The 26,117-nt window shown below is 47.4% G+C and overlaps 1 protein-coding gene across 2 annotated transcripts in view; it reads right to left on the bottom strand.

The window, feature by feature from the left end:
• Positions 1 to 26,117, bottom strand: part of GPATCH8 (G-patch domain containing 8) — a 105,937-nt gene that overhangs the window by 64,953 nt on the left and 14,867 nt on the right. The window contains exon 2 of one of the 2 annotated variants that reach the window (XM_056863497.1): positions 6,088 to 6,162. In XM_056863497.1, the coding sequence (XP_056719475.1) occupies positions 6,088 to 6,162 (75 nt within the window). Of the gene's footprint in view, positions 1 to 6,087; positions 6,163 to 26,117 lie in introns of those variants that run through there. The other variant, XM_056863498.1, reaches the window with a different exon arrangement.

Genomic DNA, 26,117 nt, shown 5'->3' with positions numbered 1-26,117 from the left:
ACTATGGTTTTTTTACAGAAAAGCTGTAAGCATGGCGGTTTCTGGTGAGCAGTTCCCTTCTTTCAGTTAGGTACCTAAGGGGCAGGGAGAGGAAGAAAAGGAGGAAGGCATGTGAATGCAATCCTGGTCAAATTGATCCAAATCAGGATCAGCAGGCAATATCATAATCTCTTGAGTGGCTCCATAAGGGATGTTGACTGTGCATCAAGGAATCCGCAAGCAGAAAGATGAGATGCTACAGAGAGTGAGACCATGCGAAATAAGAGACCAAAAATATATATATAAACAAATAAAGATTTCCCAGAAACCTAGAGCTTACTGTGGGTGACACAATGAAGGCAAGAGAGAAAAGCCCAAAAGTAGTGCTACACCATTCTGTCTCTCTACTTAGCACAGTATTTATAGTGCTCAACTACATACAGACTGCTGCTAAATGTCAAATTTGCAGCAGTGTTAAGTTACATGCTTTGAACCAGGGGAGTCCACAGATCGGTACAGATATGCAATGTGCCAAAAACCAAGCCTCATCAGCTATTACTGACTCTCTCCTTTGCTCCCACTTCCATGTAGGGTTGGAAAGAACAAATTCAGACTAGCATTAACTTGCCTACAACGCTCAAAGCTACAGCAACCAGGGCATCTTTGATGGTGTGGGGGAGAAAGGTGAGAGCCTGTTTAAATCTTTCCAGCCAGAGAAGGTGAGAGCCTTTTTTAACCTTTGTGGCACAGCAAATGCAAAGTAGAGAAGCCACTTTTATCCATTTATTCTGGCCCTGCTACTACTTTTCTTGTCACATACTGCCAGGCCTAAGTTGCTGTAAAGTGCAGAAAACTGGAACCTAGTTTGGGGCCAAGTCCGAGTTATAGGTAAGACCTGAGAATCCTAGCAAGTGTTCATTGCTGTGTCATGGCTTTTGTGGTACAATGCCTGCAAATAACTCAAGACTGGCTATTCATAACCAGACAGCAGCGTGAGACAAAGTGAAGACAGGGCAGGAAAGGAGATGGTGGGGATAACAGTGACATTTTCTGCAAGGGGATGGTAGAAACTGCTCTTATAATCTACATTTCAATCTATTAGGAGAACAGAGGAAGATACTGTTATAATTGGAACAAAATTTGTTGTTGGCCAATGACACCAGGTGTGTCTACCTCTAAGAGGAACCAGTGGTCACTGCAATATCTGGGTCCTACCACGCAGCTCTTCCCCTGCCAGGACTGGTTTTGAGGGCCACAAAGCGTGATTCAGTCTATGCTCTACTGCCTACCTTTGACTGAAAGAGATTACAGGGAAGCCTGCCAGATCAGCAAGGAAGCCTCTTAACAACAATAAACCAGAAGAGTCACGTGGTACCGAATGACCCCTCAATGGCTTCTAAGTCTGCACTGAGCAACAAGGGGACACTACTGCCATGTTCTCTGTGAAACGACCACCAGTGTTTTATTCCTGTGTCATACCTTGATTGATATATCCTACACACTGCTCCCCCCACCGATGGGCATTTTCCAGGTTTGTGATTGTTGGCTCTTGCAAGCATTTTATACATGCTGAGGTCTTTACTGTTTCTACCCGACTAATCCTCATAACTGGTCACAATGGCAACCATTTTATCAGAGGATGCAAGTGACGTGCTCAAGGCTATCCACAAAGTCTGGAGGTGAGCCAGGTTCCCAGAAACCTCAGTGCCCTGACAAACACATCTGGATGCAGTGAAATCACTGCTAAAAGAAAGATATTTTGGCAGCAGGTAAGGCTAGTGTAGGATGATCCAAGAAGTAATTCGTTCAAATCTCATCTCAGCTGCAAACTCACTACATGGCCTTAGACAAGTCACTCTCTCGCAGTCATGGTCACACATCTACAACACAAGTATAACACAAAATTGACCTATCTTACAGGGATGTAGTAAAAGTTACTGCAGTGGTTTATGAAGTTCTTTAAAGTTGCTAAGTGTTATTATTATAATGCCTTCATTAGGCGACTCTTGAAAAGTCTGTCCCAACCACTGAAGAACAATAATTTGGGATGTTAACAGTGTCCCAAACAAGGGAATGCTTTCTGCCAGAAACAGGATGGGTTTGCTGCATGCTGGCAGCAGACCCACAAGGCTGACAGCACTAGTATCTCTCCCATGTGGGGAGATTACGTTGCTCTCTCCCGTTCAGGCCACTAGAATGATATCCTCAACCAGTGTAATGATCTGTAGACTCCCAAACTAACATTTTCTTGCCATCACCAAGTTCCATGTTGTAGCAATACAAGTCAGCATCCCCTCAATAGACAATGCTGCAGAGCCATGCGTGAATTCAGCTGTGTTCCCAAGCAAAGCCATTCCCCAGAGAGGTTTTCAGGAGAATCTGTACTTCTCCGTGGGCATTTTATAGCTTTCAGATCCCCATGAGACCTCAACAGCTTTTTAGAAACTTAAATCCAGTTATATTTTAATTGGCTTTACTTACTACCGTTAAGCCCTTATGAGAAATCCATTTTACATTTCCAGCTGAAAACTGGGTTTTATTTGCTGCTGGAAAGAAAAAAATCAATTTTCAACATTCAACAATGAAAGGCAACATTCTGTCCTAAACTGCTTCCCTGAAAATGAGCAGAAATGCTTTGAAGAACATATGGGAAAACTTTACAACTGCAATTGCAACTGCATCAGAGCACATTCTAACACTAAGCCTTTGAAAATGTTTAATTTCTTCAGATTTATGCTTGCAACTATTGTTGTCCTGTCAGAACAATAAACACTCCCCAACACAATGTTCAGAGCAGATGACAATTAACTGACAAACACACCTCTGGCTAATCAATACTTTGAGAGGGTAAGGGCCAATCTACATGTTATGGCAGCCATGGGTCTAACCTGTGGCTGTCAAAGTCTATTTTAGAAAAGAATTTGGACATTTAAAAACGCTATGAGGGATTGGGGCCACAGTGAGACCAGGCAATCTTACCCCGCCCTGGCTTTTCAACTGCAGCAACTGCCATGAGGGGGCTGTTTTGGCACTTGAAAAGGCAGGGGTGTGTGTGACGAGTTCACCTGGTCCCACCACGCCGTGGGCCCAATCAGGACTGGGCTCTCGTGGCTTTTTAAAATGGCCTATTTTTTCTCTAAAATGGCATCAGAGGCCACTGTAACATCTAGTTTGGCTCTAAGACTTCCCAGTTTACCGAGATAACAATTTTTAAATTTAAAATGTTCAATGTGCAGTATAGAAATCTGAGCCCCCAAGTAGTCTGTAGGCATAGCCACTTAGATAAAATTGGGAGACTGTAAGTTGTCTAAACTGATTGCATATTTTATCTCTTCCCCTTGCAATATCCCAAAAAAACTATCTTAAGACCTCTCACAAATGTTTGGTTCTTGAAGCAGACAAAGCAGTTCTAAGATGACCCCCACGGTGGCCTTAGCCCCTCCCCTTCCCCAATAAAGTCACATATCATGCTATGTGACATCAGAGTTTCATTCCCAGAAACAGGGAAGCAAGGTTTAAAAGGGCAATCTGACTAACTGGTTGTAGGCATAAAAGAATTTAGTACAGTCCCAAGGTTGAAGTAGGCTTGAACTGAATTCAAACTCTATGGGCTCTCTGGACAGCCTTGATCAGTTCACACTCAGTCCCCAAAATGAGAAACTATTGCAAGTATTTTGAGAATTTAAAAATCTACATTACTTCTCAAACATTACCAACACTGAAACACATTGAACACTGAAAGGACTACATTACAATATTCAAGTCTCTGCTAATAGGCATGCCATTAATAAAATTGAGATATCGGGTCTATTATGCAGACCAGGAACCAAAGAATTAAACAAAACCAAACATTTGAGCAGCTGGGATTTTCCTATAGTTGCTGTGCACGCTGACTGCAATGCAACAAGACACCCTGCAAGGGTAAAGTGGCATGTGTTGGCTACAGAAGGGGACAGAGCTGTGTGCATTCACAGAGCCCCTTCTGTCAAGAGGAAGTAATGGATGCACCATGAGCGTGTAAGGATGTAAATCAAGGAGTTACTGTAATTAACATCTCCCACACAGCATGCAATAGTGCTCCAATTCTAACTATTCCATGTGACATTTGTACAGAAGGGAGCTGGCTTGGTATTTCTATTCAGATATATATTTTTGGCAAAAAAAGGCTGAATACTTCTACAGAATCAAACGCAGCTTCATAACCACCACCCGTCCTGCCCCTCTGCAGCATTATTTCATGCATCATCAATGACTGCCATGCCCATAGCTTCATGCCAGCACATTGACAGATACTAAAATGCAGTGTTCACTGGACCAGGAGAACAGAAATAAGAAATGGGGGAGGAGAGCAAGAGGAAGGAGGAGAAGAGAGGAAACCCTAGAAAAGAAATTAAAAATGCAGACCGTGCAAATACAAACCAGGTCATGGCTGCTTAGCTAATTTGGGCCAACTGCTGTGGAAGAAAAAATGTCGAACACCCCAAGTTGTGTAAATTTCTGTGAACATCTCAACATGCACACAAATACATACACAAACACACCAACCCGTGTAGAAACACAGGAAAGTGCATATATATATATATATATATATATACACACACACTTTCCTAATGCCACGGGTTTAAAAAGCATTCACAAGCGCGATGGGATTTAAAAGAGTTTATATTCAGAAATCTTCAGGTAAAGCATTAACAGGGCTGGATTAATGGCAAAGCCAAAATTTCTCTAGAGCAGACTCAGAACTGTGTGGGCTGTCAACTCAATAATTACCTTGGGCCCCTAGATCCTACATCATTTTGCTTCAGACCACTATGGAGGAGCTTTTAAATAATCTGGTTTTGCCACAGTGAACAACGGGAAGGAAGCATGCTTTCAGACGTCCACAGTTCCCAAGAAGAATTCCAGAACCCAGGAGTGTTGCTTTTTTGTGTGTGCTCCTCAACACGTATGCGTTCCAAGTTACATACAACACTGCTATCAAGAACGAAAGAAAGCAGGACTGTGAGCATCTTCTCAGTGTAGGAACAGGTCAGCAATGTACAAGTTACACATGGAGTTTTGCTCACCTTCTAACCCGCTATCCAACAGCCTGCCCTCATTCTATGCACCCGCTGCTCACAGTGGCCAGTAGTGCAGCCTCAGCTGTCATGCTTGTCTACAATACAGCTCATGCCAAACTACAGCTGCAAAACTACAGGGGCAATAACAAAGTGAAGCAATGTGATTCTGTCCAGAGGCTATTTTTATAACGGCAGAAGCAAGGGCCTCTGCAGTGCCTCAAGAAAGGAGTGTAGCATATATGATTCAGAGGATGGAGCAGGGCAGAAGGAGGGGTGCAGGGACAGGGCATATCCATTAATCCAGCCCTGAAAATGCTGTTTGTTTTCATTTCCTCAGACTTACTCATGACACTTGGTGTGCATCCATCCCATTCCTTTTCAAACTGCTGCTCCAATGAGTTTACTGCCAAGTGCAAATTTTAAATGCTGATCCTTAAGGAGGAGTTTAGGCAGCAAAAACAACAACTGCTGCACTCCTACCATTCCCCACACCAATATGGCAGGGAGCCCAGAGATTCTTAAAAGGAAATGAGAGCAAAAAAGCATTGCTTTCCTTTTCTGCTTCCAGCCTCTTGTCAGGAGATTCAGACAGAAGAGGTACCGATCAAAATTTTTATATCTCACCACCACAGATCTTACTATTCCAATTATAGAGTGAATTCTTTCTAATGCTGCCTTGTGTCTTTGTTCTGACTTTGCCTTCCCCATGCCAAGGAATATTTAAACTAAGGTGGATCAAATTCTATTCCCTTCTTCAGCTCCCTTTAGGGCAATGAGTACTAAACATTTAGCAATAATTGTCTGCTATATTATGAGTTTAGATTTCTCTTTTTCAAAAACCACTTCTTGGATTATGTAGATTAGTGATCTTTCTCACATCAACATTAACAGAAGACATGCAAATATAACAGAAAACTCTCCTTGTCTGCTTTGTCTACAGTAAGGTCTAAACTTGGCATCCGAAGCTGCAGTCCCTGCCACAGACCAACCGAGAGCTACTTGGCGGGGGGGGGGGGGAGGAGGCTGAAAGCAACAAATGAATTCTTACCGATTCTATAGGCTTGTCTAAGGATGCCTGCTCAATCTCCAAGTGGCCTTCTTCATACTGATCAAAGTGATTACCCTGCAAAAGAGAAAACACACATTATTTCCTCAGGGAGGCAAATACCATTGCACAAAACGTATTGCTAAAAAGACGCACAACAATTTAGAAACAGTGCCCTGTACCTACAAGGCCGGGAGAGAATCCTGTACAAAATCCTGAGCTGACGAAAAAGTGAGATAACAGAATCCTATTTGTGCTGCGTTTTGATATTTACTCCACGCTATCAGTATTTTTAAATTTTCATTTAATCCCAATAGGATCAGCTGGAGACAGCCAGGAAATCACTGGCACCAGTCCGGGAATATGATTGGGTACCCGTATGTTTTCAGGATCGTTCCAGATTATTAGAACTGATTCCATCAACCCTCAGACTTCTAATACCACAGCCCAAAGAATCTGCTTCCCACCCTTCTATCTTCTTAGACATTTTGTCTAGCCCAACAAAGATTTCTGGTGAGCTTGAAAGCTTGCACAGTGTTTTGTGTCTATCTGGTTTGTCCTAATAAAAGGCATTGCCCTGACATGGAGAGCCCAGGATAGCCTGATTTCATCAGATCTCAGAATCTAAGCAGGGTCAACCCTGGAAAGTATTTGGATGGGAAACTTTCAAGGAATACCAGAGTTGTGATGCGGAGGCAGGTAATGGCAAACATCTCTTGCCTTGAAAACCCCACCAGAGAACATTATAAGTCAGATGTGACTTGATGGCAAAAAAAAGAAAAGAGAAAGTATTACACAGATTTCATTTCTACCACATCATACAATCCTTAGGACAAGCCTGTCCCCAACCTCTGTTCTAGCTTGCCTGACATTAACACCAAGGCACAGCACATCACCTTTTACAACAAGAAACAGCCAAGTTTACTGGACATTAAACTAACCTCACCCTGTGAGCTACTCTATGAGTAAGAGGCTGCTTGCACTCATTTAGAAGTCGTCAAGGACATGTGTGGTGGTCTTCCAGACCCTGAATGCTAGCATTGTAGAAACAACGCTCCCCATACATCAGCACCGGCTTTTTAGTTAAAAGATGTACATTGTGAAAGGTTACAAGTATCTCTTTAAGAGCATGTCCCAAAAGTGAAATTTTGCAAGAACTCAAATCCTAACAAACACTTACAATTCCTAGACAAAAACTGTGAGGCACCTGAACAACACAGGCCTAGGATTTTCCCAGTCTTCCTGACATAATCCTGTTTTAATACTGTGAATCACACAATAACCCATCTCAGGAAAAAGCTGAAAAGCTCTTTTCCCTAGTATTCTTGCAGGAAGTATTTGAAACCAGACATATAGGTCCTAGGATGGTTCCTTCCACAGAGGCACAGAGTAGTAGGGACCAGTGGAGCCTGCAAGTCTGGACTTGAACTTTGCATACATGAAGCTGCTTTACATTGAATCAAACCACTGATCCATCAAGGTCAGTACTGCCTATTCTGGTAGTGGCTCTCCAAGGTCTTGGGGAGAGGCTTTCCACATCACCTACTACCTGATCCTTTTAGCCGGGGATTGAATCTGGGATATTCTGCACACCAAGCAGATGCTCTGCTACTGAGCCCCTCCCCTTCTGAATGCACTCTCCCATCAGTGCTTTAGAACTGGGTTCCAAGTATTCTGGATGGGAAGAGACAACTAGACGAACAGCAGTTCTACTAGCTTCAGTGCGACAAGTTCCCATCAGTTCTCTGATGGACGGTAATTACCAACAAGATCGGTTGTTTTAAAATCAGAGTAAAATGCTTTAGTTAAGCAATAACACCAAATAACCACAACATATTGCCACAACAAAAAAGTCACACAAAAGTTACCGAATCTTTCACTTCACATTTACTGCAGGAATCACATGACCTTACACTGCACTCCCTGATCCCCAAGATTAGAGACAGATCAAATCAACTTGAAACACACTTGCTGACTGAAAACTCTAGCAACAAAATATTGTCGAAGGCTTTCACGGTCAGAGTTCATTGGTTCTTGTAGGTTATCCGGGCTGTGTGACCGTGGTCTTGGTATTTTCTTTCCTGACGTTTCGCCTGCCACAGCTGCTGGCGAAACGTCAGGAAAGAAAATAACAAGACCACAGTCACACAGCCCGGATAATCTAGCAACAAAGTCCAGCAAATCAGCTCCTTTCCTGCATTAGCATTTGGAGAGCTTTTTAAAAGGTGCATTGTGTCTCATTCAGTTTATGGAAAGTCTGTCCAGATGAGAAACTGCTGACACCTGGAAATGTTTTCCCTAAAGCAAACAGACAATAGTATTTTCCATTAGTCTCAAAGTCCTGTGAGCTTCGCATAATACCTAAGCAATGATGTGTGTCCGCAGACAGCCACTCAGGAACGGGCCTTCCCACCCACTGCCCCAACCATCCACTGCCAACAATGCATGCCGCTACTCTGCTAAATGGGCAGGCAGATGCCTGCTACAAGTGGAGGCGATGGCTGTGTGGACATTGTGACACACCACAATGAATGACGACTCTGGGGATCCAGAATATAATTTGTTTGCAATTAAGGATGTGGCGCAGCAACTGCCATCCTACTGGAAACTGGTCTGGAGCTCAACCTATGGAGAGTTATGGAATTTCTCACGTACTGGCAACATTATGAGTCTTGTCAGGCTCATGATCTCACAAAGATGGTTTATCACTTCCACAGAACCTTTATTTCTGCTTAATATATTATTACAAGCAGGAACCTGCAAAGACTTGCAGGGTTCACTTCATTTCCTTCGTACCCTCTTCCTTACACTATTCTCCTCTCTCCTGGCAGCCCCTATACCCTCTCTGCTTCTCTCCTTCCCACTCACCAACCAACCCTTTTTTGTCAGCCTCCTGTCTTCAGCTTTACTTATTTCTTCATTAATACCCTACCTTTCTCCCCAATGGAGACCCAAAGCAGCTTACATACTCCTCTCCTCCAGTTTAACCTCACAACAGCCCTTTCAGGTAGATTAGGTTGAGACAGAGTGACTGGCCCAAGGTCACCAAGCAAGCTTCCATGCCCCTCCCTATGGAAGCCTCTCCCTGGGAAAAGTCTAGCCAAGTTGCAAAAGTTATGCAGTAGCAAGCTGCTCAGGTAAGTTGTGTAGTGGCCACTACAGACCCCATCAAGTCACACTTAGTTGTGTCTACCACTGGGCCAAAGCAAGTTGTGTGGCATTAAGTCACAGCCATCAAACCTGGGTGAGTTGCGCAAATTGCATGGTAGCAAGTTGCTCGGTGGTTGCTCGTGGGCCTGGCCAATAAGTCCTCCCCCCTCTAGGGGGGAAAGGAAAAAAGCACCGGTGGACTGGAAGGCCCAAATATCCCTAGAAAGGGCCTTGACCCCCTCTCTACTGACAGAAACCAATATTTGAAGGCTGGTGATGATGTTGTGGTTGCCTAGCAATCACAATGGCCACTGAAATCTCAGAGGGCATTAGTTTTTTAAAGGGCTTTTTAAAAAGGTTTCAGATTTTTCTGCAAGCCTGAGGCTTATCTCAGGTTTGTAAAAGATGTTTTGTCTGTTCATGGCTCCAGTCTCTGGATTTAAATATCTACACGAGGCCATGTTGAAAATTAGATATATTGATTGTGGTACAAAAAAGAAATCTACACAATAATTGTGTGTGTTATTGTGTAATACATAGGCAAGCCACTTTATCATAATAGTCACATGGTTAACATGGTAAAGAAATGGACGTTCCTTCTACTTTTGAAGGGGACTATATTTTAATACACCCTTTTCCTTTTAAATCAATCAATGATGCAAGATATCAAAAGCCCCGCATTTACAATGCCTCCATGTATTGACTGAATGCACAAAGAGGGAGGGCAGGCATGAGGGCACTGCCCCTGCCCCCCATACAAATTGCCAGCTCATGAGAATGGTGCTTACGGGCAGAAGCAATGTCCACACATACATACCCTTCCTGTGATAAGGGATGTTCCCTTCCAAATGCTGCTAATCATGGGAGTATATGTGTGGACACAGCCACAACATGTAGGTGCCCTGCTCATGAGCCAGTGATCATGCCCACTCTCCCTCTCCATAATTTCAGTCGATGCAGAGAGATGCTGTGTGTTCAGGGCTACAGAGGCAATTATTTACCTATAAAGACTGGAATAGTCTCATCCCTTGTCATCAAAAAGCACAGTGCGCAAGGCCAAAACATTAAGTCCCAATAGGCTGCACTTCACAATGCACTCTTCTGACAGCCAATTCATACTCTGCACATCCTAAGGATGTGCAAATGATCTATGAGGTGAACACAACAGTATAAAAGGAAATCTGTTATCTCCAAACATGTCAGAGAACAATAGCAAATTATTGTGTCCATCTATTAAGTCTATTTCCATATTACACTAACAGTGGCATCCTAAACAGAGTGACAGCCTACTGACTCCACCAAGCAATAGGCAAAGAACAGAAAGATTCATACTTATTTATTTATTTATTTAAACATTTATATCCCAACTTTCCTTATGTTTCCTAGTGGCTTACAATAATAGTTAAAAACATTTCCAGTTAAATCCAAAAATACAACAGAAAATCCCAAATCTCTCTCACATCCTCCCATAAAAGATGCCTGCCATTGAAACACTGTCAAAAGCCCTGGCAAACAGTATTTCAGTGTCTCCTGAAGTGTCTCCTGAAGATCTCCAAGTAGCCCCCCGCCACTTCTTCAGGCAGCCCACTCCACAAAACCAGAGCCATGACAGAAATGACCTATGATCTGATTGATGACAGATAGGCCATCCTAAGTGGCAGGAGAGCCAACAGATGGCTGCCTCACAACCGTCATTGGCAGACAGGGACATATGGAAGGAAACAGTCCTTCAAATACAGGGTCCCTGGATCGTGAAGGACTTCAAAGGTCATAACCAGCTCCCTGAATTATACTCAGAAACAGGCTACCAGCCAAAGTAGCTGTTTCAAAATGGGCAACAAACGCTCCCAGCAGCTAGCCCCTGACAATATCAAACTGTTGCATTCTGGACCAGTTTGTTGTGCCTTAGCCACCTGGCCACAGCCTCATGGAGGCTAGATCCATCAATAGCTACTTCCCATGGTGAGTTAGGGAACATCCATATTCAGAGGCAATAAACCTCTGAAACCCAGTGCTGAGGACTACATCAGAGGGACGTTTATTGGCCCTCCAGGACAATTAGTTGTCCGCTGTGTGAAACACTGGACCACTGCTGTAATCCAGGAAGGTTCTTTGTATGTTCTTAAGCAGCAGTGTACTCATGATGCAGAGTTTCACCCTTCTAAACGCAATGACTTCACCAAGAAATGGTGTACTCATGATGCTGTGTCAAATATGAATTGGTCATGAGACACTGGAGAAGAGAATCTAGCTTGCAGCAAGGACAACTGTCAGCTAGGGCTTTCTGTCGACCCCGGATAAACAAGATGGTTCCTCACCAGAACAAAATGGAGTTTAAGTTCGCCCCGTCCTCCCCCGTTTGCATTCTGTCCCCCGCCCGGCATCTGCACCACAATGGAGACCTGCCCGGGATAATCACTAGTATGATACCAGGTCCCGCAGAACAATGCCTGGGAGCCCTGGAGATCGTCTAGCTATTTCACGCGTTAATTCCTTGTATGCGTTTTCAATGAGTAGTTACCGGCAGTTACCTTCTGTATTGTTTCCTTGTATCTGAACTATCAAGACAGCTCTGCCGCACCTCGTCCTTTTGTGTTATACCCTGAACATAATCAATCCTATTGTATGTACCCTATAAATGTACTGGTGTTTCCCCACGTCTGTATTCTAGCCTTATGTTTCTATGGACTTACTGAACGCGCTGGCTTTCTTAATAAAACTTTCAAACTCGCGACTACGTCTGGAGTGAAGTTCCTTATGAAAGAAACGCAACGAGGTACCGAAGTCTGACAGTAGGCTAGAATCTCCTCTTCTTTTTTATTTTCGTGATAGTTATAATTTAGAATAGGATGTCCGCACGATCCACAAACCCGTTCCTCGTGGATGAAGACCTCTGCCAGAGTTACTGGCGGGGCAACTCCCCTTGCTGGAGAGAGCCGGGGAGAAGCAACTCTGGGACGACACCCGTCCGAGTTTGGCAGTTTCCCCAGGAGGCCAGCATGGACCTCCTTGCCTACGCACGTCGAGCTGCAATACAGGACCGGGGCCGCCGCCACCGGGAGGGTCGACGGCCAGCGACAGAACCAGACCTTGGCAGTTTTTACCGAGGACCGCTTACCGCCATGTACGGAGTGAGGAGCGGAGCTGGCAGGGGGTTGCAACTGAACGGTTTAACGAACCCCCAACCATCCGCACTCCGGTCGCCCCAGCCCCCGGTACCTGGGAAGTAGTCCTGCTGAGCGAACAGAATCAGGCGCTGTCTCTACAGAACCGGGATCTCCAGGCGCAGCTGAGAGCAGTACAGAGGGACATGACGGCAGTATTGGGGGCGGTGAGAGATCTCAATCCGCGAACCGCTGCGGAACCACCCATTGGCGCAGGGACTGCAGCCCGGGACCTGAAGGTGTCCTTCAGTGGATCCAGCGCCCAGCTACCCCACTTCATCCTCCAACTGTCCGGCTTCATGAAGGATCAACGAGAAACTTTCCCTTCGGAGTAAGCCCGGGTCCGGTATGTGATCAGCTTACTAGAAAAGGAGGTGGTGGAGTGGGCAGTGATGGCGACAGAGACAGAGCCCGGGATCCTGAGGTCTTTGAGTGCGTTTATTTCTGCCTTGCAACGCTGTTTTGAGGACCCTCATAGGGGGGCGAGGGCCAAGATTGCCATATGTAGACTGAAGCAAGGGGCCCACTCTGTCATGGAGTATGCCCAAGAATTCCAGTCCCTATCCTGTAAAAACCGGGAGTGGAGCAAAGCCACCAAGGTCCAGCACTTCCATGAAGGACTGCATTGGGAAGTGCTGGACGGCTGCTTAACCCTTATAGACCCGGAGACGGTCGACGAATGGATCAGACGGGCGGCCCAGATGGAGACCCGTAAACAGACGCTCCAGTTCGCAAAAGACCGCCCGGCGAAAGAACCCTCCCGAGGTCCCTTCAAGGGGGTCGCCGCAGCTGAACCTCAGCGGGATGGGAGGAATCGCGGTGGAATCTCCGAGGAGAGAGCGCGCCACTTCAAGGAGGGAGCCTGTCTAAACAGCGGCAAGATGGGCCACTTTGCAGCAAACTGCCCTAGTGGATCGACGGACTCGTCCGGCTCCCGAGCAACCCAGGGACGTGGCACGACCCCTACTCGAATCCCGGACCAGAGGAGAGCGGAGGGGACGACCAACCGACGTGGGGCGGCTGCTCTGCACGCAGAACCGGCGCCTACTTCGTGCGATCATGATCATCGCTGCTGCTCCAGAGACTCATCGCAAGCCAAAAAAGGGGAGGGCCTTCTGTGAAAGAACCGGCACGGAAGGCTACCTCAAAGGACACCAATCCGGTCCCGAACACGGTGAGTGACCAGGGAGACATCCTCCTGCTGCCCGTTGTATTGCGGAACCCCCGGGGAGGGGATCCCGTTGCTGTCGTGGCGATTTTGGACTCTGGTTGCTCCCGGACTTTGATAGATCAGGTGGTGATAAACCGCCTGCAGGTCGAGACTCAGGAACTAGACAACCCTCTGCATTTCCACCAAATGGATGGGAGTGACCTACAGGGGGCCCCCGTCCATTTGCGTTCCCACCCGGTGTTGTTGGGGGTGGGAGACCACTGGGAATAGATTCTGGGTACAGCGACGGGTGGTGTTTGGATCCCCCCAGTGCGAACAGCACGGCAGGGAGGACATGCCCGGGGGAGACGGGGGGGATGCTGCTGCTGTAGAGGCCACCACACTACCCCCTAAATATAGGGACTTTGCTGATTTTTTCGAGGGACTATGATTTGCTGCCCCCTCACTGCACGACGGACTGTGCTATCGAACTGACTAAAGACATGAAGCCGTCCAAAGCCTGGGTCTACACCATGAGCCCCCAAGAGAAGGCTGTACTGCGGGAGTTCCTCGATAAGAACTTGGCCCGGGGGTTCATCCGGTCGTACAAGGCTGCGTTTTCGTTGCCCTGCTTCTTTGTGAAGAAGAAGGGGACCTCGGACCTCAGACTGTGTGTATAGGGGGCTTAATGCTATTACCGAAACTAATGCTTACCCTATTTCTCTCATCCTGGACCTCCTAAGTCAACTCCAGGAGCGCAGGGTGTTCTCTAAACTTGACCTGGCGGAAGCTTACTACCGGTCTGGATTAAGGAGGGGGATGAGGCCAAGACAGCTTTTTCATGTTGCTATGGGTTGTTCGAATTCATGGTCATGCCATTCGGATTGGCGGGGGCTCCGTCGTGCTTCATGCAACTCATCAATGAGATCTTGCATGACTTACTGTTTAAGGGGGTGATCGTTTATCTTGACGACATACTGATTTACTCCAGGGACCTGGAAAAACACCGGGAGATGGTGAGGGAGGTCTTGCGCCGCTTGCGAGAGCACCATTTGTATGCCAAACTCTCGAAATGTGCTTTCAATCAGGACCAACTGTCGTTTCTTGGGTATGTCGTGTCCCCCAATGGTTTGATCATGGACCTCGAGAAGGTTCGGGTGGTCCATGAATGGGAACCCCCCAGGACTCGCAAACAAGTCCAGCAGTTCTTGGGGTTCGCTAATTTTTACCACAATTTCGTCCCAGACTTTGCCAAGGTCACCTTACCAATCACGGACCTGCTGAAGACTAAGGGGAAGGGGCAGGCGGCTACTGCTGCTCATTATCAAGTGCCTTGGGATGACTGCTGTCAGGCGGCGTTCGAGATTCTGAAAAGCCGCTTTACCTCCGAACCCATTCTAGCCCACCCTGACTGTTCGCGTCCTTTCACCCTTCAGGTAAATGCCTCAGAGAAGGCCATGGGAGACGCGCTTCTTCAGAAGGATGCTCAGGGAGTACTCAGACCCTGCGCCTATTTTTCTAAGAAATTCTCCGGGCTTGGACCCGGAAGAGGCAAGCGCAGGGGTACTGACCAGAGCCCAAGCCCGTGCGGTGGCTCCGGAGCCAGTCCCAGCCTCCTCACAGGAGGGGGCTGACTCTGTCCCCCAGTCCCTAGCAGTCCCAGGGGAACTTCCCGAGGCCGTTCAAGATAAGTGGGGGGAAGCCCTTCAGGAGGAGCGAAGGGATAAGACCCTCCCTCCCCAGGTGGAGGGGGACGACGGCGCCCTCAGGGATAAGACTTATATCCCCCAGCAACTGTGGCGAGAAGTGTTAGAATGGAGCCACAGCTCCATGACGGGAGGGCACGTCGAGTTCGTGAAGACTCTACACCTGGTGAGACGTCGTTTCTGGTGGCCGGGGATGCGCCAGGACATCGATGGTTTCATAAAAGCTTGCCCTACGTGTGCTACAAGTAAACGCCTGATGGGGAAGTCTCCCGGTTTGTTAAAGCCCCTGGAGACTCCGGAGGCCCCCTGGGGGGTGATTGGGATGGACTTCATTACTGGCCTCCCCCCTAGTCAGGGGAAGTCAGTTCTTTGGGTGGTCACAGACCTTTTTTTGAAGCAAGTTCACTTCATACCGTGCGAGAGAATGCCCTCGGCCCACAAACTGGCTCGTCTGTTTGTACACCAGAACTTCCAACTACACGGTTTTCCTCGGAAGATCGTGAGCGACAGGGGGTCTGTGTTCGTATCTAAATTTTGGAAGGCTTTCTTAGGACTGGTTGGTGTGCAACAGGGTTTATCGTCGGCCTATCACCCGCAGACTGATGGTCAGACGGAAAGGGTTAACGCAGTGGTGGAATGTTACTTGCGTTGTTTCGTAAATTACCACCAGGACAATTGGGTCGACCTGCTACCGCTGGCTGAGTATGTTTACAACAATTCTGTACACTCAGCTACAGGCTTGAGCCCCTTCAAGGCAGTTTACGGTATGGAATTCGATCCCTTGGGAGCTGTCCCTCCCCCGCCGGGAGGGGATCCCCCGGAAGTATCAGTGTGGGCGAACACAGTAAGGAATACTTGGCCCTGGTTAGTGAAGCATTTGGAGCAGGCGAAGGAAAAGTACAAGGCGCAAGCGGATAAACACAGAGCGCCCCAATGGGACCTTAGGGTTGGGGAAAAGGTGTATCTCTCCACAAAAAATCTCAGGTCCTTACGCCCTTGTAAGAAACTGTGTTACAAGTATGTGGGCCCGTTCCCAATCTCCCGGATTATCAATGAGGTTACCAAGAATTGGACCTCCCAAAAACCTTGCAGGGGGTACACCCAGTATTTCACGTGAGTCTGTTGAAACCCTCTTTGAAAGCCCCTGATTGGCACACCAAACCCACGGCGGCAACCCCAATTATGGTTCAAGGGGAACAGCACTTCGAAATCTCCAAGGTTTTAGATTCCAGGGTACTGAGGGGTCAGCTGTAATACCTCGTGCACTGGAAACACCTGAACTCTAGCCATGACGAGTGGGTGTCCGCTGTGCACGCGAACGCCCCCACCCTGATAGCTGAATTCTATCAGAATTGCCCTACCAGACCGAGAAACCCGGGGGAGGGGTCTTTGGGGAGGCGAGATGTCAGCTAGGGCTTTCTGTTGACCCCGGATAAACAAGATGGTTCCTCACCAGAACAAAATGGAGTTTAAGTTTGCTCCGTCCTCCCCCGTTTGCATTCTGTCCCCCGCCCGGCATCTGCACCACAATGGAGACCTGCCCGGGATAATCACTAGTATGATACCAGGTCCCGCAGAACAATGCCTGGGAGCCCTGGAGTTCGTCTAGCTATTTCACGCGTTAATTCCCTGTATGCGTTTTCAATGAGTAGTTACTGGCAGTTACCTTCTGTATTGTTTCCTTGTATCTGAACTATCAAGACAGCTCTGCCGCACCTCGTCCTTTTGTGTTATACCCTGAACATAATCAATCCTATTGTATGTACCCTATAAATGTACTGGTGTTTCCCCACGTCTGTATTCTAGCCTTATGTTTCTATGGACTTACTGAACTCGCTGGCTTTCTTAATAAAACTTTCAAACTCGCGACTACATCTGGAGTGAAGTTCCTTATGAAAGAAACGCAACGAGGTACTGCAGTCTGACAACAACACACACACAGTGCACATGTATGAAGCACATACTTTTTCATGGCTTAAGGTAAACTGAAGCGGCTTCTAGTTCCTGGCCTAAAAGACATGAATTCTTGGGGGGAAGAGACTGTGTGCAGCTTGAGAGTTTGCCACCAGTTTTAAGATACTTAACAGGAGCCTCTGGACAAGACTTGACCCTTCCCAATACTTTAACTGCAGAATTTGGCCTTTCTGGTCACAGCATGAGATTTAGTGCTCCAAGATTCAGACTATCTACACCTAAAACACAGAAGAAATTCTCCCAACTTGCTAAAAATGGAGTATCCATTTAAGCAGTCACAACTTGCTTAAGCAGACTGAAAAGCCAAAAATGTTTCCCTTGTTCAGCACTGTTTCCAAGAAGTAACAGAAATTCTAGCTGCTAACATCCACGTCCTACAAGCAGAAATTAATATCAAAAGGCGGGAGCATCCCATCTAGTAAAGTCTACTGCAAATAGTAGCCAACATTCTTCTGTATGCGGTGAATCACCAAATGAGGGAGTGGACACATTCTGTTCTCCAACTGTACATGAAATCTATTCTCTTAGAGATAAAGTTGCATTTGCTACCTGATCATAATCATGCCACAAAAAAAGCAACAGCTGAAGCCACCAAATTCCCACGAAAGAATGTGAATACAGTAGTGCAGATTAAGGGGGAAATAATTAAATTCTGCATAACCATTTAGTTTCCTTCAACGGAAACTATTTAAGTGCAAGATCATTGGCCTATTCAAGTGCAAGATCATTTTACATTTCTTACAGCCCATTCCTAAGAATGTGGCCGAAACTAAATAGGAGGCGGCATCACCCCGCCGCCAGCGTAAGTGTATGTAATCACATGTATGTAATCACATGATTACATGTACTTACGCTGGCGGCGAGGCCAGTCCCACTGGTGGCCAAGTGAAGCACCTTGCTCCTCCGCCGGTGCGGCCTCTCCGTGGTGCTGGCAATGGCGTAGAGAGATCGCGCCGGCACAGGGGGGTGTTCTGGGGGCGTTCCGGGGGGAGGAGCAGTTGGTTAGGCAGCCTCTTATCCCGGTCCGGCCGGTTACGCCGGCGGCGGGAGCGGCGTTGCTGCGCCTGCTTTTGAGCAGGCACAACCTCGCTGTTTTCAATGGGGCTTTTGGCCTCGTTGAAAACCAAAAAAGCCTTGAAAGGCTTTTTTTGTTCCCACGGTGTGCGCAAATCGGCTTAGGAAGAGGCGCCACTGTGCCTCTTCCCCGGCGACTCCGCACACCGACTTTTCAGGAATGGGCTGTTAGAACACAAGAGAACAGATTAACTTTTATTTAGAGAATGTTTCAAATATAGGCACAAACAGTAAAAACAGAGCAAATACAAACAGAAACACGGGTGCACTCATGTCACACAAAGCATAAGGAACAAATACAGAAGGAGATATTTCCACATACATAGTATGTACGGTGCCTTAGAGGTGGTTGAAAGTAGTCCATGGTGGGAGAGCAGGGCAGAGTTCTGGTCTCCCCCCCCCCCCCACATTGTGGTGACCGGTGGCATTTGGCCAGTCTTCCTCACCACTCGCAGCCTCCAGGTGTGAATCCTGGACATTGTGGCTGCCTTCTCTGGGTTCAGGGGATCCTCCTCGGGTGGTTACTGGCTCCTCCAGGTGTAGCGGTGCTGTTTCCAGGAGGGCTGATGGCAAATCCGTAGGGCAAATCTTCTGGGTTTCTCCACTGCCGAGGGCTACCTCTGGTCCCCTCCAAATCAGAGAGGTGGCTGGGCCCTCTCCTCCAGAAAGAGGAAAGGGCAAGTCCAGGCCTCACCCAAGCTGATACTAGTAGACCCAAACACCAGGGAGGGGGGAGTAAGAAGAAGTAGGTAATCTGCCAGTTAGTTGAAAAATGTAGTCAATCAAAATATCTTCATCTTCATTTTCTCACCAAAATAATATTTCAAATGTCTAGGCATCAAATCTTACACTAAAAATTCTCAAATCATAGAATCATCGTATTGGAAGGGACCACCAGGGTCATCTACTCCAACCCCCTGCACAATGCAGGAAATTCACAACTACTTTCCCTCCCCCACTACCCCATGTGAGTCTGGACACATTTGAGGGCTGCAAGAAGTAAATTAAGGGCTCCTATGAGCCAAAAACACCACCCCTAGAAGTGGAAGCCTAAGCCATCACCATGCAATCACCAGCTCTTGTTTGCCATCTTCCAGTTACCCATTTCGGATGTGTAATCCTGCCATTCCTCTTAATTGGGTGCATCAGATAATTCAATCAACCAGAATCAAAATATCTGCCCTCCAAGGAAGCCGCCCATTGTTTCTTTGCACTGCTCTTTATACTGCTAACAGCAAAACTGCATATTTGTACTTATAAGAGTAAAGCATGCCTCCAATTTAAATTCAGAAGAATGTGTGCCTTTACTGTAAGAAGTATACGAAACAGTCTTGTACCCAATTAGCAATGACAAGCAGGGGACCCATGAGACTCGTGGAGGAGGATTCCACCCCCTCCCCAGTTTGTTTGCTAGACTGCCCACTCAACAACCACCCCATGCACATCCAATGCTGCTGCTTCAGCCTGTCTAGCAGGTGTGCTGGTGGGGGGGAGAGCAGCTCCCTCCACCCACGCAGCATCGCCACCTCCCGCAGCGGTGGCAACTCACGCTCCTCCTCCCCCTGCCCAGCAGCATCGACTCAGGGACCTCAGGACACTCGCATGGGAACCCCAGTGGCAACAGCACCCGGTAGCTCCCCACTCGCTCACCTGACTGTTCCCCCTGCGCTGCCTGCCAGCCTCTCCCAACTGCTCCCAGCACCCTCAATGATGTCATTAAAAAAAATTCCTCATATTTCTGCACACCTGGGGCTCTCCCAGGTCTGTAGAAAAAGCTTGTCTCTCACTACATGGTACCAGTCTCCAGACTGAAGGATGTGCAGTCTGGGCCATGTTGAGAATTAGACATAACAAGTGGATGACCCAAAAGATCCAAGGGGGGAGGGTACCATCCTTTTATAAGCCCACCCCACTCAGCCAAGCACTTGCCAGCCAGCCCCCCTGGCTCGCATGGCCACAGCTCCCACTCTCTCCCTGCACCATTACCTCTGGCTGCCTGGCTCACATGGCGGTGAGAAGCAGCAGCTTCTGCTCTCCCCCCTCCCTCTGCAGCTCTGGGAACATAATGGGCATCCCTGGGCTTAATGGCTGGTAGGGAAAGAAGAGGATCGAGCAGTTTGTTGTAAATGTGCAAATCCTCGCTTGGGGACTACCGTATTTTTCGCTCCATAAGACGCACTTTTTTCCTCCTCAAGTGAGGGGAAATGTCTGTGCGTCTTATGGAGTGAATGCGGCTCTGTGCGGCCGCCCGCCTCCCAGCTGGCCATTGGGGTGGGGAACGCCGGCTCATGCCGTCCCGACGTGCATGCGCCCAGCCGGCTCTGTGCGGCCGCCCACCTCCCAGCTGGCCGTCGGGAGACCCGGCAAGGGGGCAGAGGTGACCCTTTAAACTGCTCCGCGCTGAGCAGTTTAAAGACCCACCGCCCACTCTCCCGGGAGTCCCTGAGGTCCGGACAGATTGAGGGGACCCGCCACTTCCAGTGCCACGGAATGCGCAGCTCACGCTTGCAACAGCAGCCCCGTCTCCCATGCCAGCCCCTCTCCCTGCTGCCCAGCCACCCGTATCGTGTCTGGGATCATGTCCCCACTCCTTTCCATGCTCTCGTCCGTCTGTGCCAAGCCCCCCCTTTTTTCCGTCCCCTTCTGCCTCTTCTACCTCTTCCTGTCCACCTATGGGCTTTTCCCATGCAATGTGCATCTCTTTCCCTCCCCCCTTTTCCATTTCTTTTGCTCCTATGGGCTTTTCCCATGCAATGTGCATCTCTTCCCCCCCCCTTTCCATCTCTTTTGCTCCTATGGGCTTTTCCCATGCAATGTGCATCTCTCCCCCCCCCCTTTCCATCTCTTTGGCTCCTATGGGCTTTTCCCATGCAATGTGCATCTCTTCCCCCCCCTTTCCATCTCTTTGGCTCCTATGGGCTTTTCCCATGCAATGTGCATCTCTTCCCCCCCCTTTTCTATCTCCAGCCCCAACTCCACTCCTTCCATCCATTCCTCTCATTCCCCTCCTTCCCTTTGTCCTTCCCAGTGTCCTTTGGGCCTGCAAGGCCCGCCAGGGGGCTGAGCAGCCAGCCCCCCCTTTTCTTCCCTCCGTCCCCCTTTCCTCCTTGTCCAGTCTCAGCTGTTTAAAAACGGCCTGTCCCTCTGGGGGGCAAGGATCCTTCTTCCTTCCGATGCCCCCCCTTGCCCCCTTCGCTCTCCCTCCCACTCCTCTCTGCTGCTGCTGTCACTTGGAGGGCCGGGGGCGCAGCCAGCTGATATGGCGCGACTGCCCCTTTTCCCCCAGCCGGCTGTCCACTCCTTCATGAATCTCAGCATCCCGGGAGAGTGGGCGGTGGCTCTTTAAACTGCTCCCTGCTGCCAGTCCTGGCAGCGGGGAGCAGTTTAAAGGCCCCTGCCCCCCTTCCCTGGACTCCCGAGAGGGGGGGTGGCTCTTTAAACTGCTCCTCACTGCCAGCGGGGAGCAGTTTAAAGAGCCACCGGCCCAAATTTTTTTTTTCAACAGCCCTAGTCCAGACATTCCCCGCCCCGACCGCCAGCTGGGAGGCGGCCGGCCGCACAGAGCCAGCTGGGTGCGTGCGCATCGGGACAAGTTTTTAGAGGAGGAACAAGATTTTTTCTTGTTTTCCTCCTCTAAAAACTAGGTGTGTCTTATGGAGCGAAAAATACGGTATATTGATGGTTCCAACACGGCATTATCGAGAGAGGGCTCAGAGGCATAGTCAGGCCTCTCATAAGCAGATTGGTCACAGTCAAAAAACAATTTGCAGTAAGATGCAGCCTCTTTGTGATGATCCAAAGGGAATTCTGGATCAGTCACAGGGCAGAGATTGACATCTGCTTGGTCTGAACCAAGAGGGGCGTATGGATCCCAGCCCTGATTGTAGTACTCACAGTAAGGGGAGCTGGACAATGTATGATAAAAATCTGCCAGATCCAATGGATGTGACGGATCCAGACAGGAGGTAGATACATATGGTTGACAACAAGGGATAGGTGGCTCTGAGTCCACTGCTTCCCCTTGTGACATTGAGGGGGTTAAGTATGGGGAATGTCCTGAAGGGGAGGGCATTCTTGGAATGGAAACCCCCTCTCTGAATGGTTCGAGGGTTGACCTGTGAGACCAAGTCCTTTGGATGGAATGGAGCTGGAGGACGACTTAGTTAACTTGTAGGACTCATCCAAGATTTTATGGTCATGCCAAGCCTTCTTCAGTATTTCTGAGATACTGCACTCCAGAGATGCTGGAGCAGAAACAGGGTGTCTGGGATCAGACTTCCCGCCCCTGCATGTAACGCCGAAAAGACGGAGGCCTCCAGACTGTGCCAAGGGAATCACCCAGGAAGAATCACAGAAGCCCAATGTGATGCCACAGGAGCAGCTTCCAGCTCGCCACGACATCCAGAGATACCAGGCTGGCCAGGGGCCAGCCAGTGGTCAACCCCTGAGGACCAGCAGCAGAGGCATGAGGCAATAGGAAGGCATAGGAGCAGCAGAACCCACTACAGACCATGGCCTCCTTAGGCCAGCAGGGGCCAGAGGAAACACCCTATAAGGCTTCCCAGGGGGGAGGGGCATGGAAAATGGGGTCTCAGGCAGGCATCTGCCCACTGGACCATTCCCCCAGGATACAGGGAGTGGGTGAGGCCAGAATTATTCCACCCCCAGGAATCCCTTTAAAAGGTGCTCCCTGGGAGAACCAGGGAGGAAGAGTCAGACCTCCTCTAAGGCAACTAGGGCAAGGTTACTGGCAGGAGAAGGAGCTTTAAAAACACTCTTTTCTGAGGTTCTTCCCCCAGGGCAAGCACTACTAAAGGAACTCTAGAGAAGGAGACAGCCTGGACTCCAGCCCAATGTCAGTGTCCGGCACAGGGCCTTGCATAGAGCCAAAGTACCCGGAGTCAGTCTCAGAACTATCGGAATCACAGATGATTGGACCCGTCTCTCAGGGATGGGCATAAGCTTTGCACTCGGACCTTAAAGTTTTAAGGTATCTGAAGGTTTATTTATTTAGGGGGATATTTAATTTTCTTTATAAACTTCATAAAGTTTATAGTTTTGTTTTTCTTTTCCTTTCTTTGGGGGGGGGTTAGTTTGCACAAATAATGGGAGCTGGGATTTTCAGTGAATATACTAAGGGAGTAGGCAGGCAGCTTGCATTAGCATATTCTGCTTCAATTTATAACTTACAACCTATCAGCGCCTCTGTCAGTAGTAAATCTTTTATCTGCTTGGAAATTAACAGATCATTCCTGAGCTTGGGGGCTGAATGAGCTTAGGAGGCACCATGACCCCTACGCTGGCCCCTGTGCCATTTGTGCTGTGCATACTGGCACTGACACCGGCATAGTGCCACTTGCGCTGCCCCCCCCCCCCCCGGACTGCTGCGGCACAGTGGCCTTTGGACGCTGGCTTGGCTTCCCGCAGGCGTCCTGCCAACACAAGTCCTCTCACTGGCATCCCAGGAGACGTTCCCGGGGCATTCTGGGGGGTGGAGCTGCCTGTAGGCAGCTTCCTAACCCCTTTCAGCCCGAGATCACCCCCTTTAGCAACAGTAGTGCTGCGCCAGTTTTTTGTTGGCGCAGCATTGCTGTTTTCAATGGGGCTTCCCCCTTTTTAATTTTTCTTTTTTTAACCCCCCCTTTTCCCCCCTGCTGCAGCGGCCAAACCTCTCTGGAGGCACAGCAGAGCTGCCAAGGCCACACTGTCCCCGGCTGCTGCAGCTCTCAGGAATGAGCTGTATGTCTTGATTCCGGTTCCCTCCCTGATTGTTAAGTCTGTCAGCTCTCCCAGCAGCTGGTTGTTTTAAAATTACTGTGTTTTTTCCGCTATTTTAGTGATAGTTGATTCTTGAGCCTTTTAAATTTTGTAATATAGTTTGCCTATTTTATGTTATCTATCACTGTTTTATTATGTTAAATTTACCATTTTAACTGTTCAAATAATTAATCTTTTGAATTTATTTTACTGACTAAATTATTTACACTCATAGGTGTTTAAAATGGGTAGGAAGAGGGGTTGTCCTTTTGATTCTATTAATTCTTCCACTTCAAAATGAAGTACATTAAATACTTTTTTTTTTACTTATGGACTTGAAACCTCAAATACATTTCGTACTTTACAGGTTGAACGGCCAGAAAATGACATTATTGAGGGACAAGGTGGACCCCGTATAAAGGAAACGCCTATTTCAAATTCTGTTTCTGGTACTGACCTGGTTTCGTCAAATAAATTTTATTATTCGGAAGGGAAGACCGGGGGGGGGGGGATATTTTAGACCATCTGGCCTCACAGACATTCTTAATAGCTGAAACTCTTAATAGCTAAAAATGATAAGATTAATTCCCTGGGTGATCAATTAGCCCTTTTTATGATGGAAAAAGGTGTAAAAAACAATTGGATGAAGGCCAGCTTATTTCTCTAAATAATTATATTAACAACAAAGACTCTTTGCTAGGGTCTTCTATTAAAAACCCACCCTTTTCTTTTTCCACTATGGTCCCTGAAACATGAAAAATTCTCTGACTTTTTTTCCCTTTAGGGGGAGAATGATATTTTGGTACAATAAATGGCATACAAAAAAACATCTGGGGTATCTGTTAAAACTACCACCCAAAGTTGATTTTAAACATTTTGAAAAAATGCCAGGTTCCCCTCTAGTGGATGCAAACCTTCTCAATCATTTTGCTCCCTACCTTATGAGGAACAAGGAAATAGAATCACTTGATTTCAGAAAATTACAGCATACACTATCAAAAATCAGTCTGGTAGGCAATGGAGGTCTTGCTTGTCTAATTATCATCAGATCTGAATATTAATCTCTGTGATCTTTTGGTGGCAGATGATTTGACTATTGCTTGCTTGCTAGCGCTGGATTATTCAACTGTTATTTCTCCTCTGTTTATCCACATTCTCCTCTATATCCACATTGGCTACTATGGCTCAAAGATGGGCCTGTTTGGGGAAAATAGTTGATGATTTACATGCTCGGTTTCCAGGAATCCCTTTAGTAGCAGTGGGTAATTTTAGTGCAAGGATAGGTAGAAATTACTATATTCTTTTTTCAAAGATATTAGGTCCTGATAAAGGTGAATATCTTAGTCCTGTCACGCATAATAGAAGATTTAAAGATGCTGTAGTAAACAATGCAGATTTGGAGCTGGCCAAAATTGCAATTCAGAGATATCCCTTTAAATGATTACTCAGAGATAGATGGAGCTGGTGATTTTACTTATGCGGGCCTCAGTGGAGCCAGTGTTACAGATTATATTCTGGCTGCATTGAGTATTTGACCAACTTCAAACATTTGTGATCATATGGGAAGTGATCACCTTCCAGCCTCTTTCTTTATGGATGTCTATGCTGAACATCTTTTTGCCCCAGCCCAAAATTTTCTACTCCTTCAAAACAAAAATAATGTCTGTTGACTGCGCTGGAGTACCAAATCTCATGCCAAAGCTTGAACAATAATGGGTACTATCCTTTGCAACACCTTAGTTAAGGAGATTCTGCAGTAAGACTCCTGTTTGTTTGGATCATTTGTCAGTGGTTTTTGATCTTACATCAATTTACATTAAAGTGGATTTGGATAAAATGACTTGTGAAATAGCTTGGTCAACCTTGACTATAGAGCAATTAAGAGTAGTATTAAAAAGAAGCATAGTAACTATACAATACTTGTTCTTAGAGAACTGCTGGAGCTTAAGAGGATATACAGATTTGATTAAAACTAGAAAATGATTAAAACTAGAAAAAGAGGAAGGCACTGGCAAACCACCTCTGTTAGTCTCTTGCCATGAAAACCCCCCAAAAGGG

Source organism: Euleptes europaea, chromosome 18, assembly GCF_029931775.1.
Source record: "Euleptes europaea isolate rEulEur1 chromosome 18, rEulEur1.hap1, whole genome shotgun sequence".
Lineage (NCBI taxonomy): Eukaryota > Metazoa > Chordata > Lepidosauria > Squamata > Sphaerodactylidae > Euleptes > Euleptes europaea.
The sequence above is the reverse complement of the archived record's forward strand: the minus strand, read 5'-3'. Positions and strand labels throughout refer to the sequence as shown.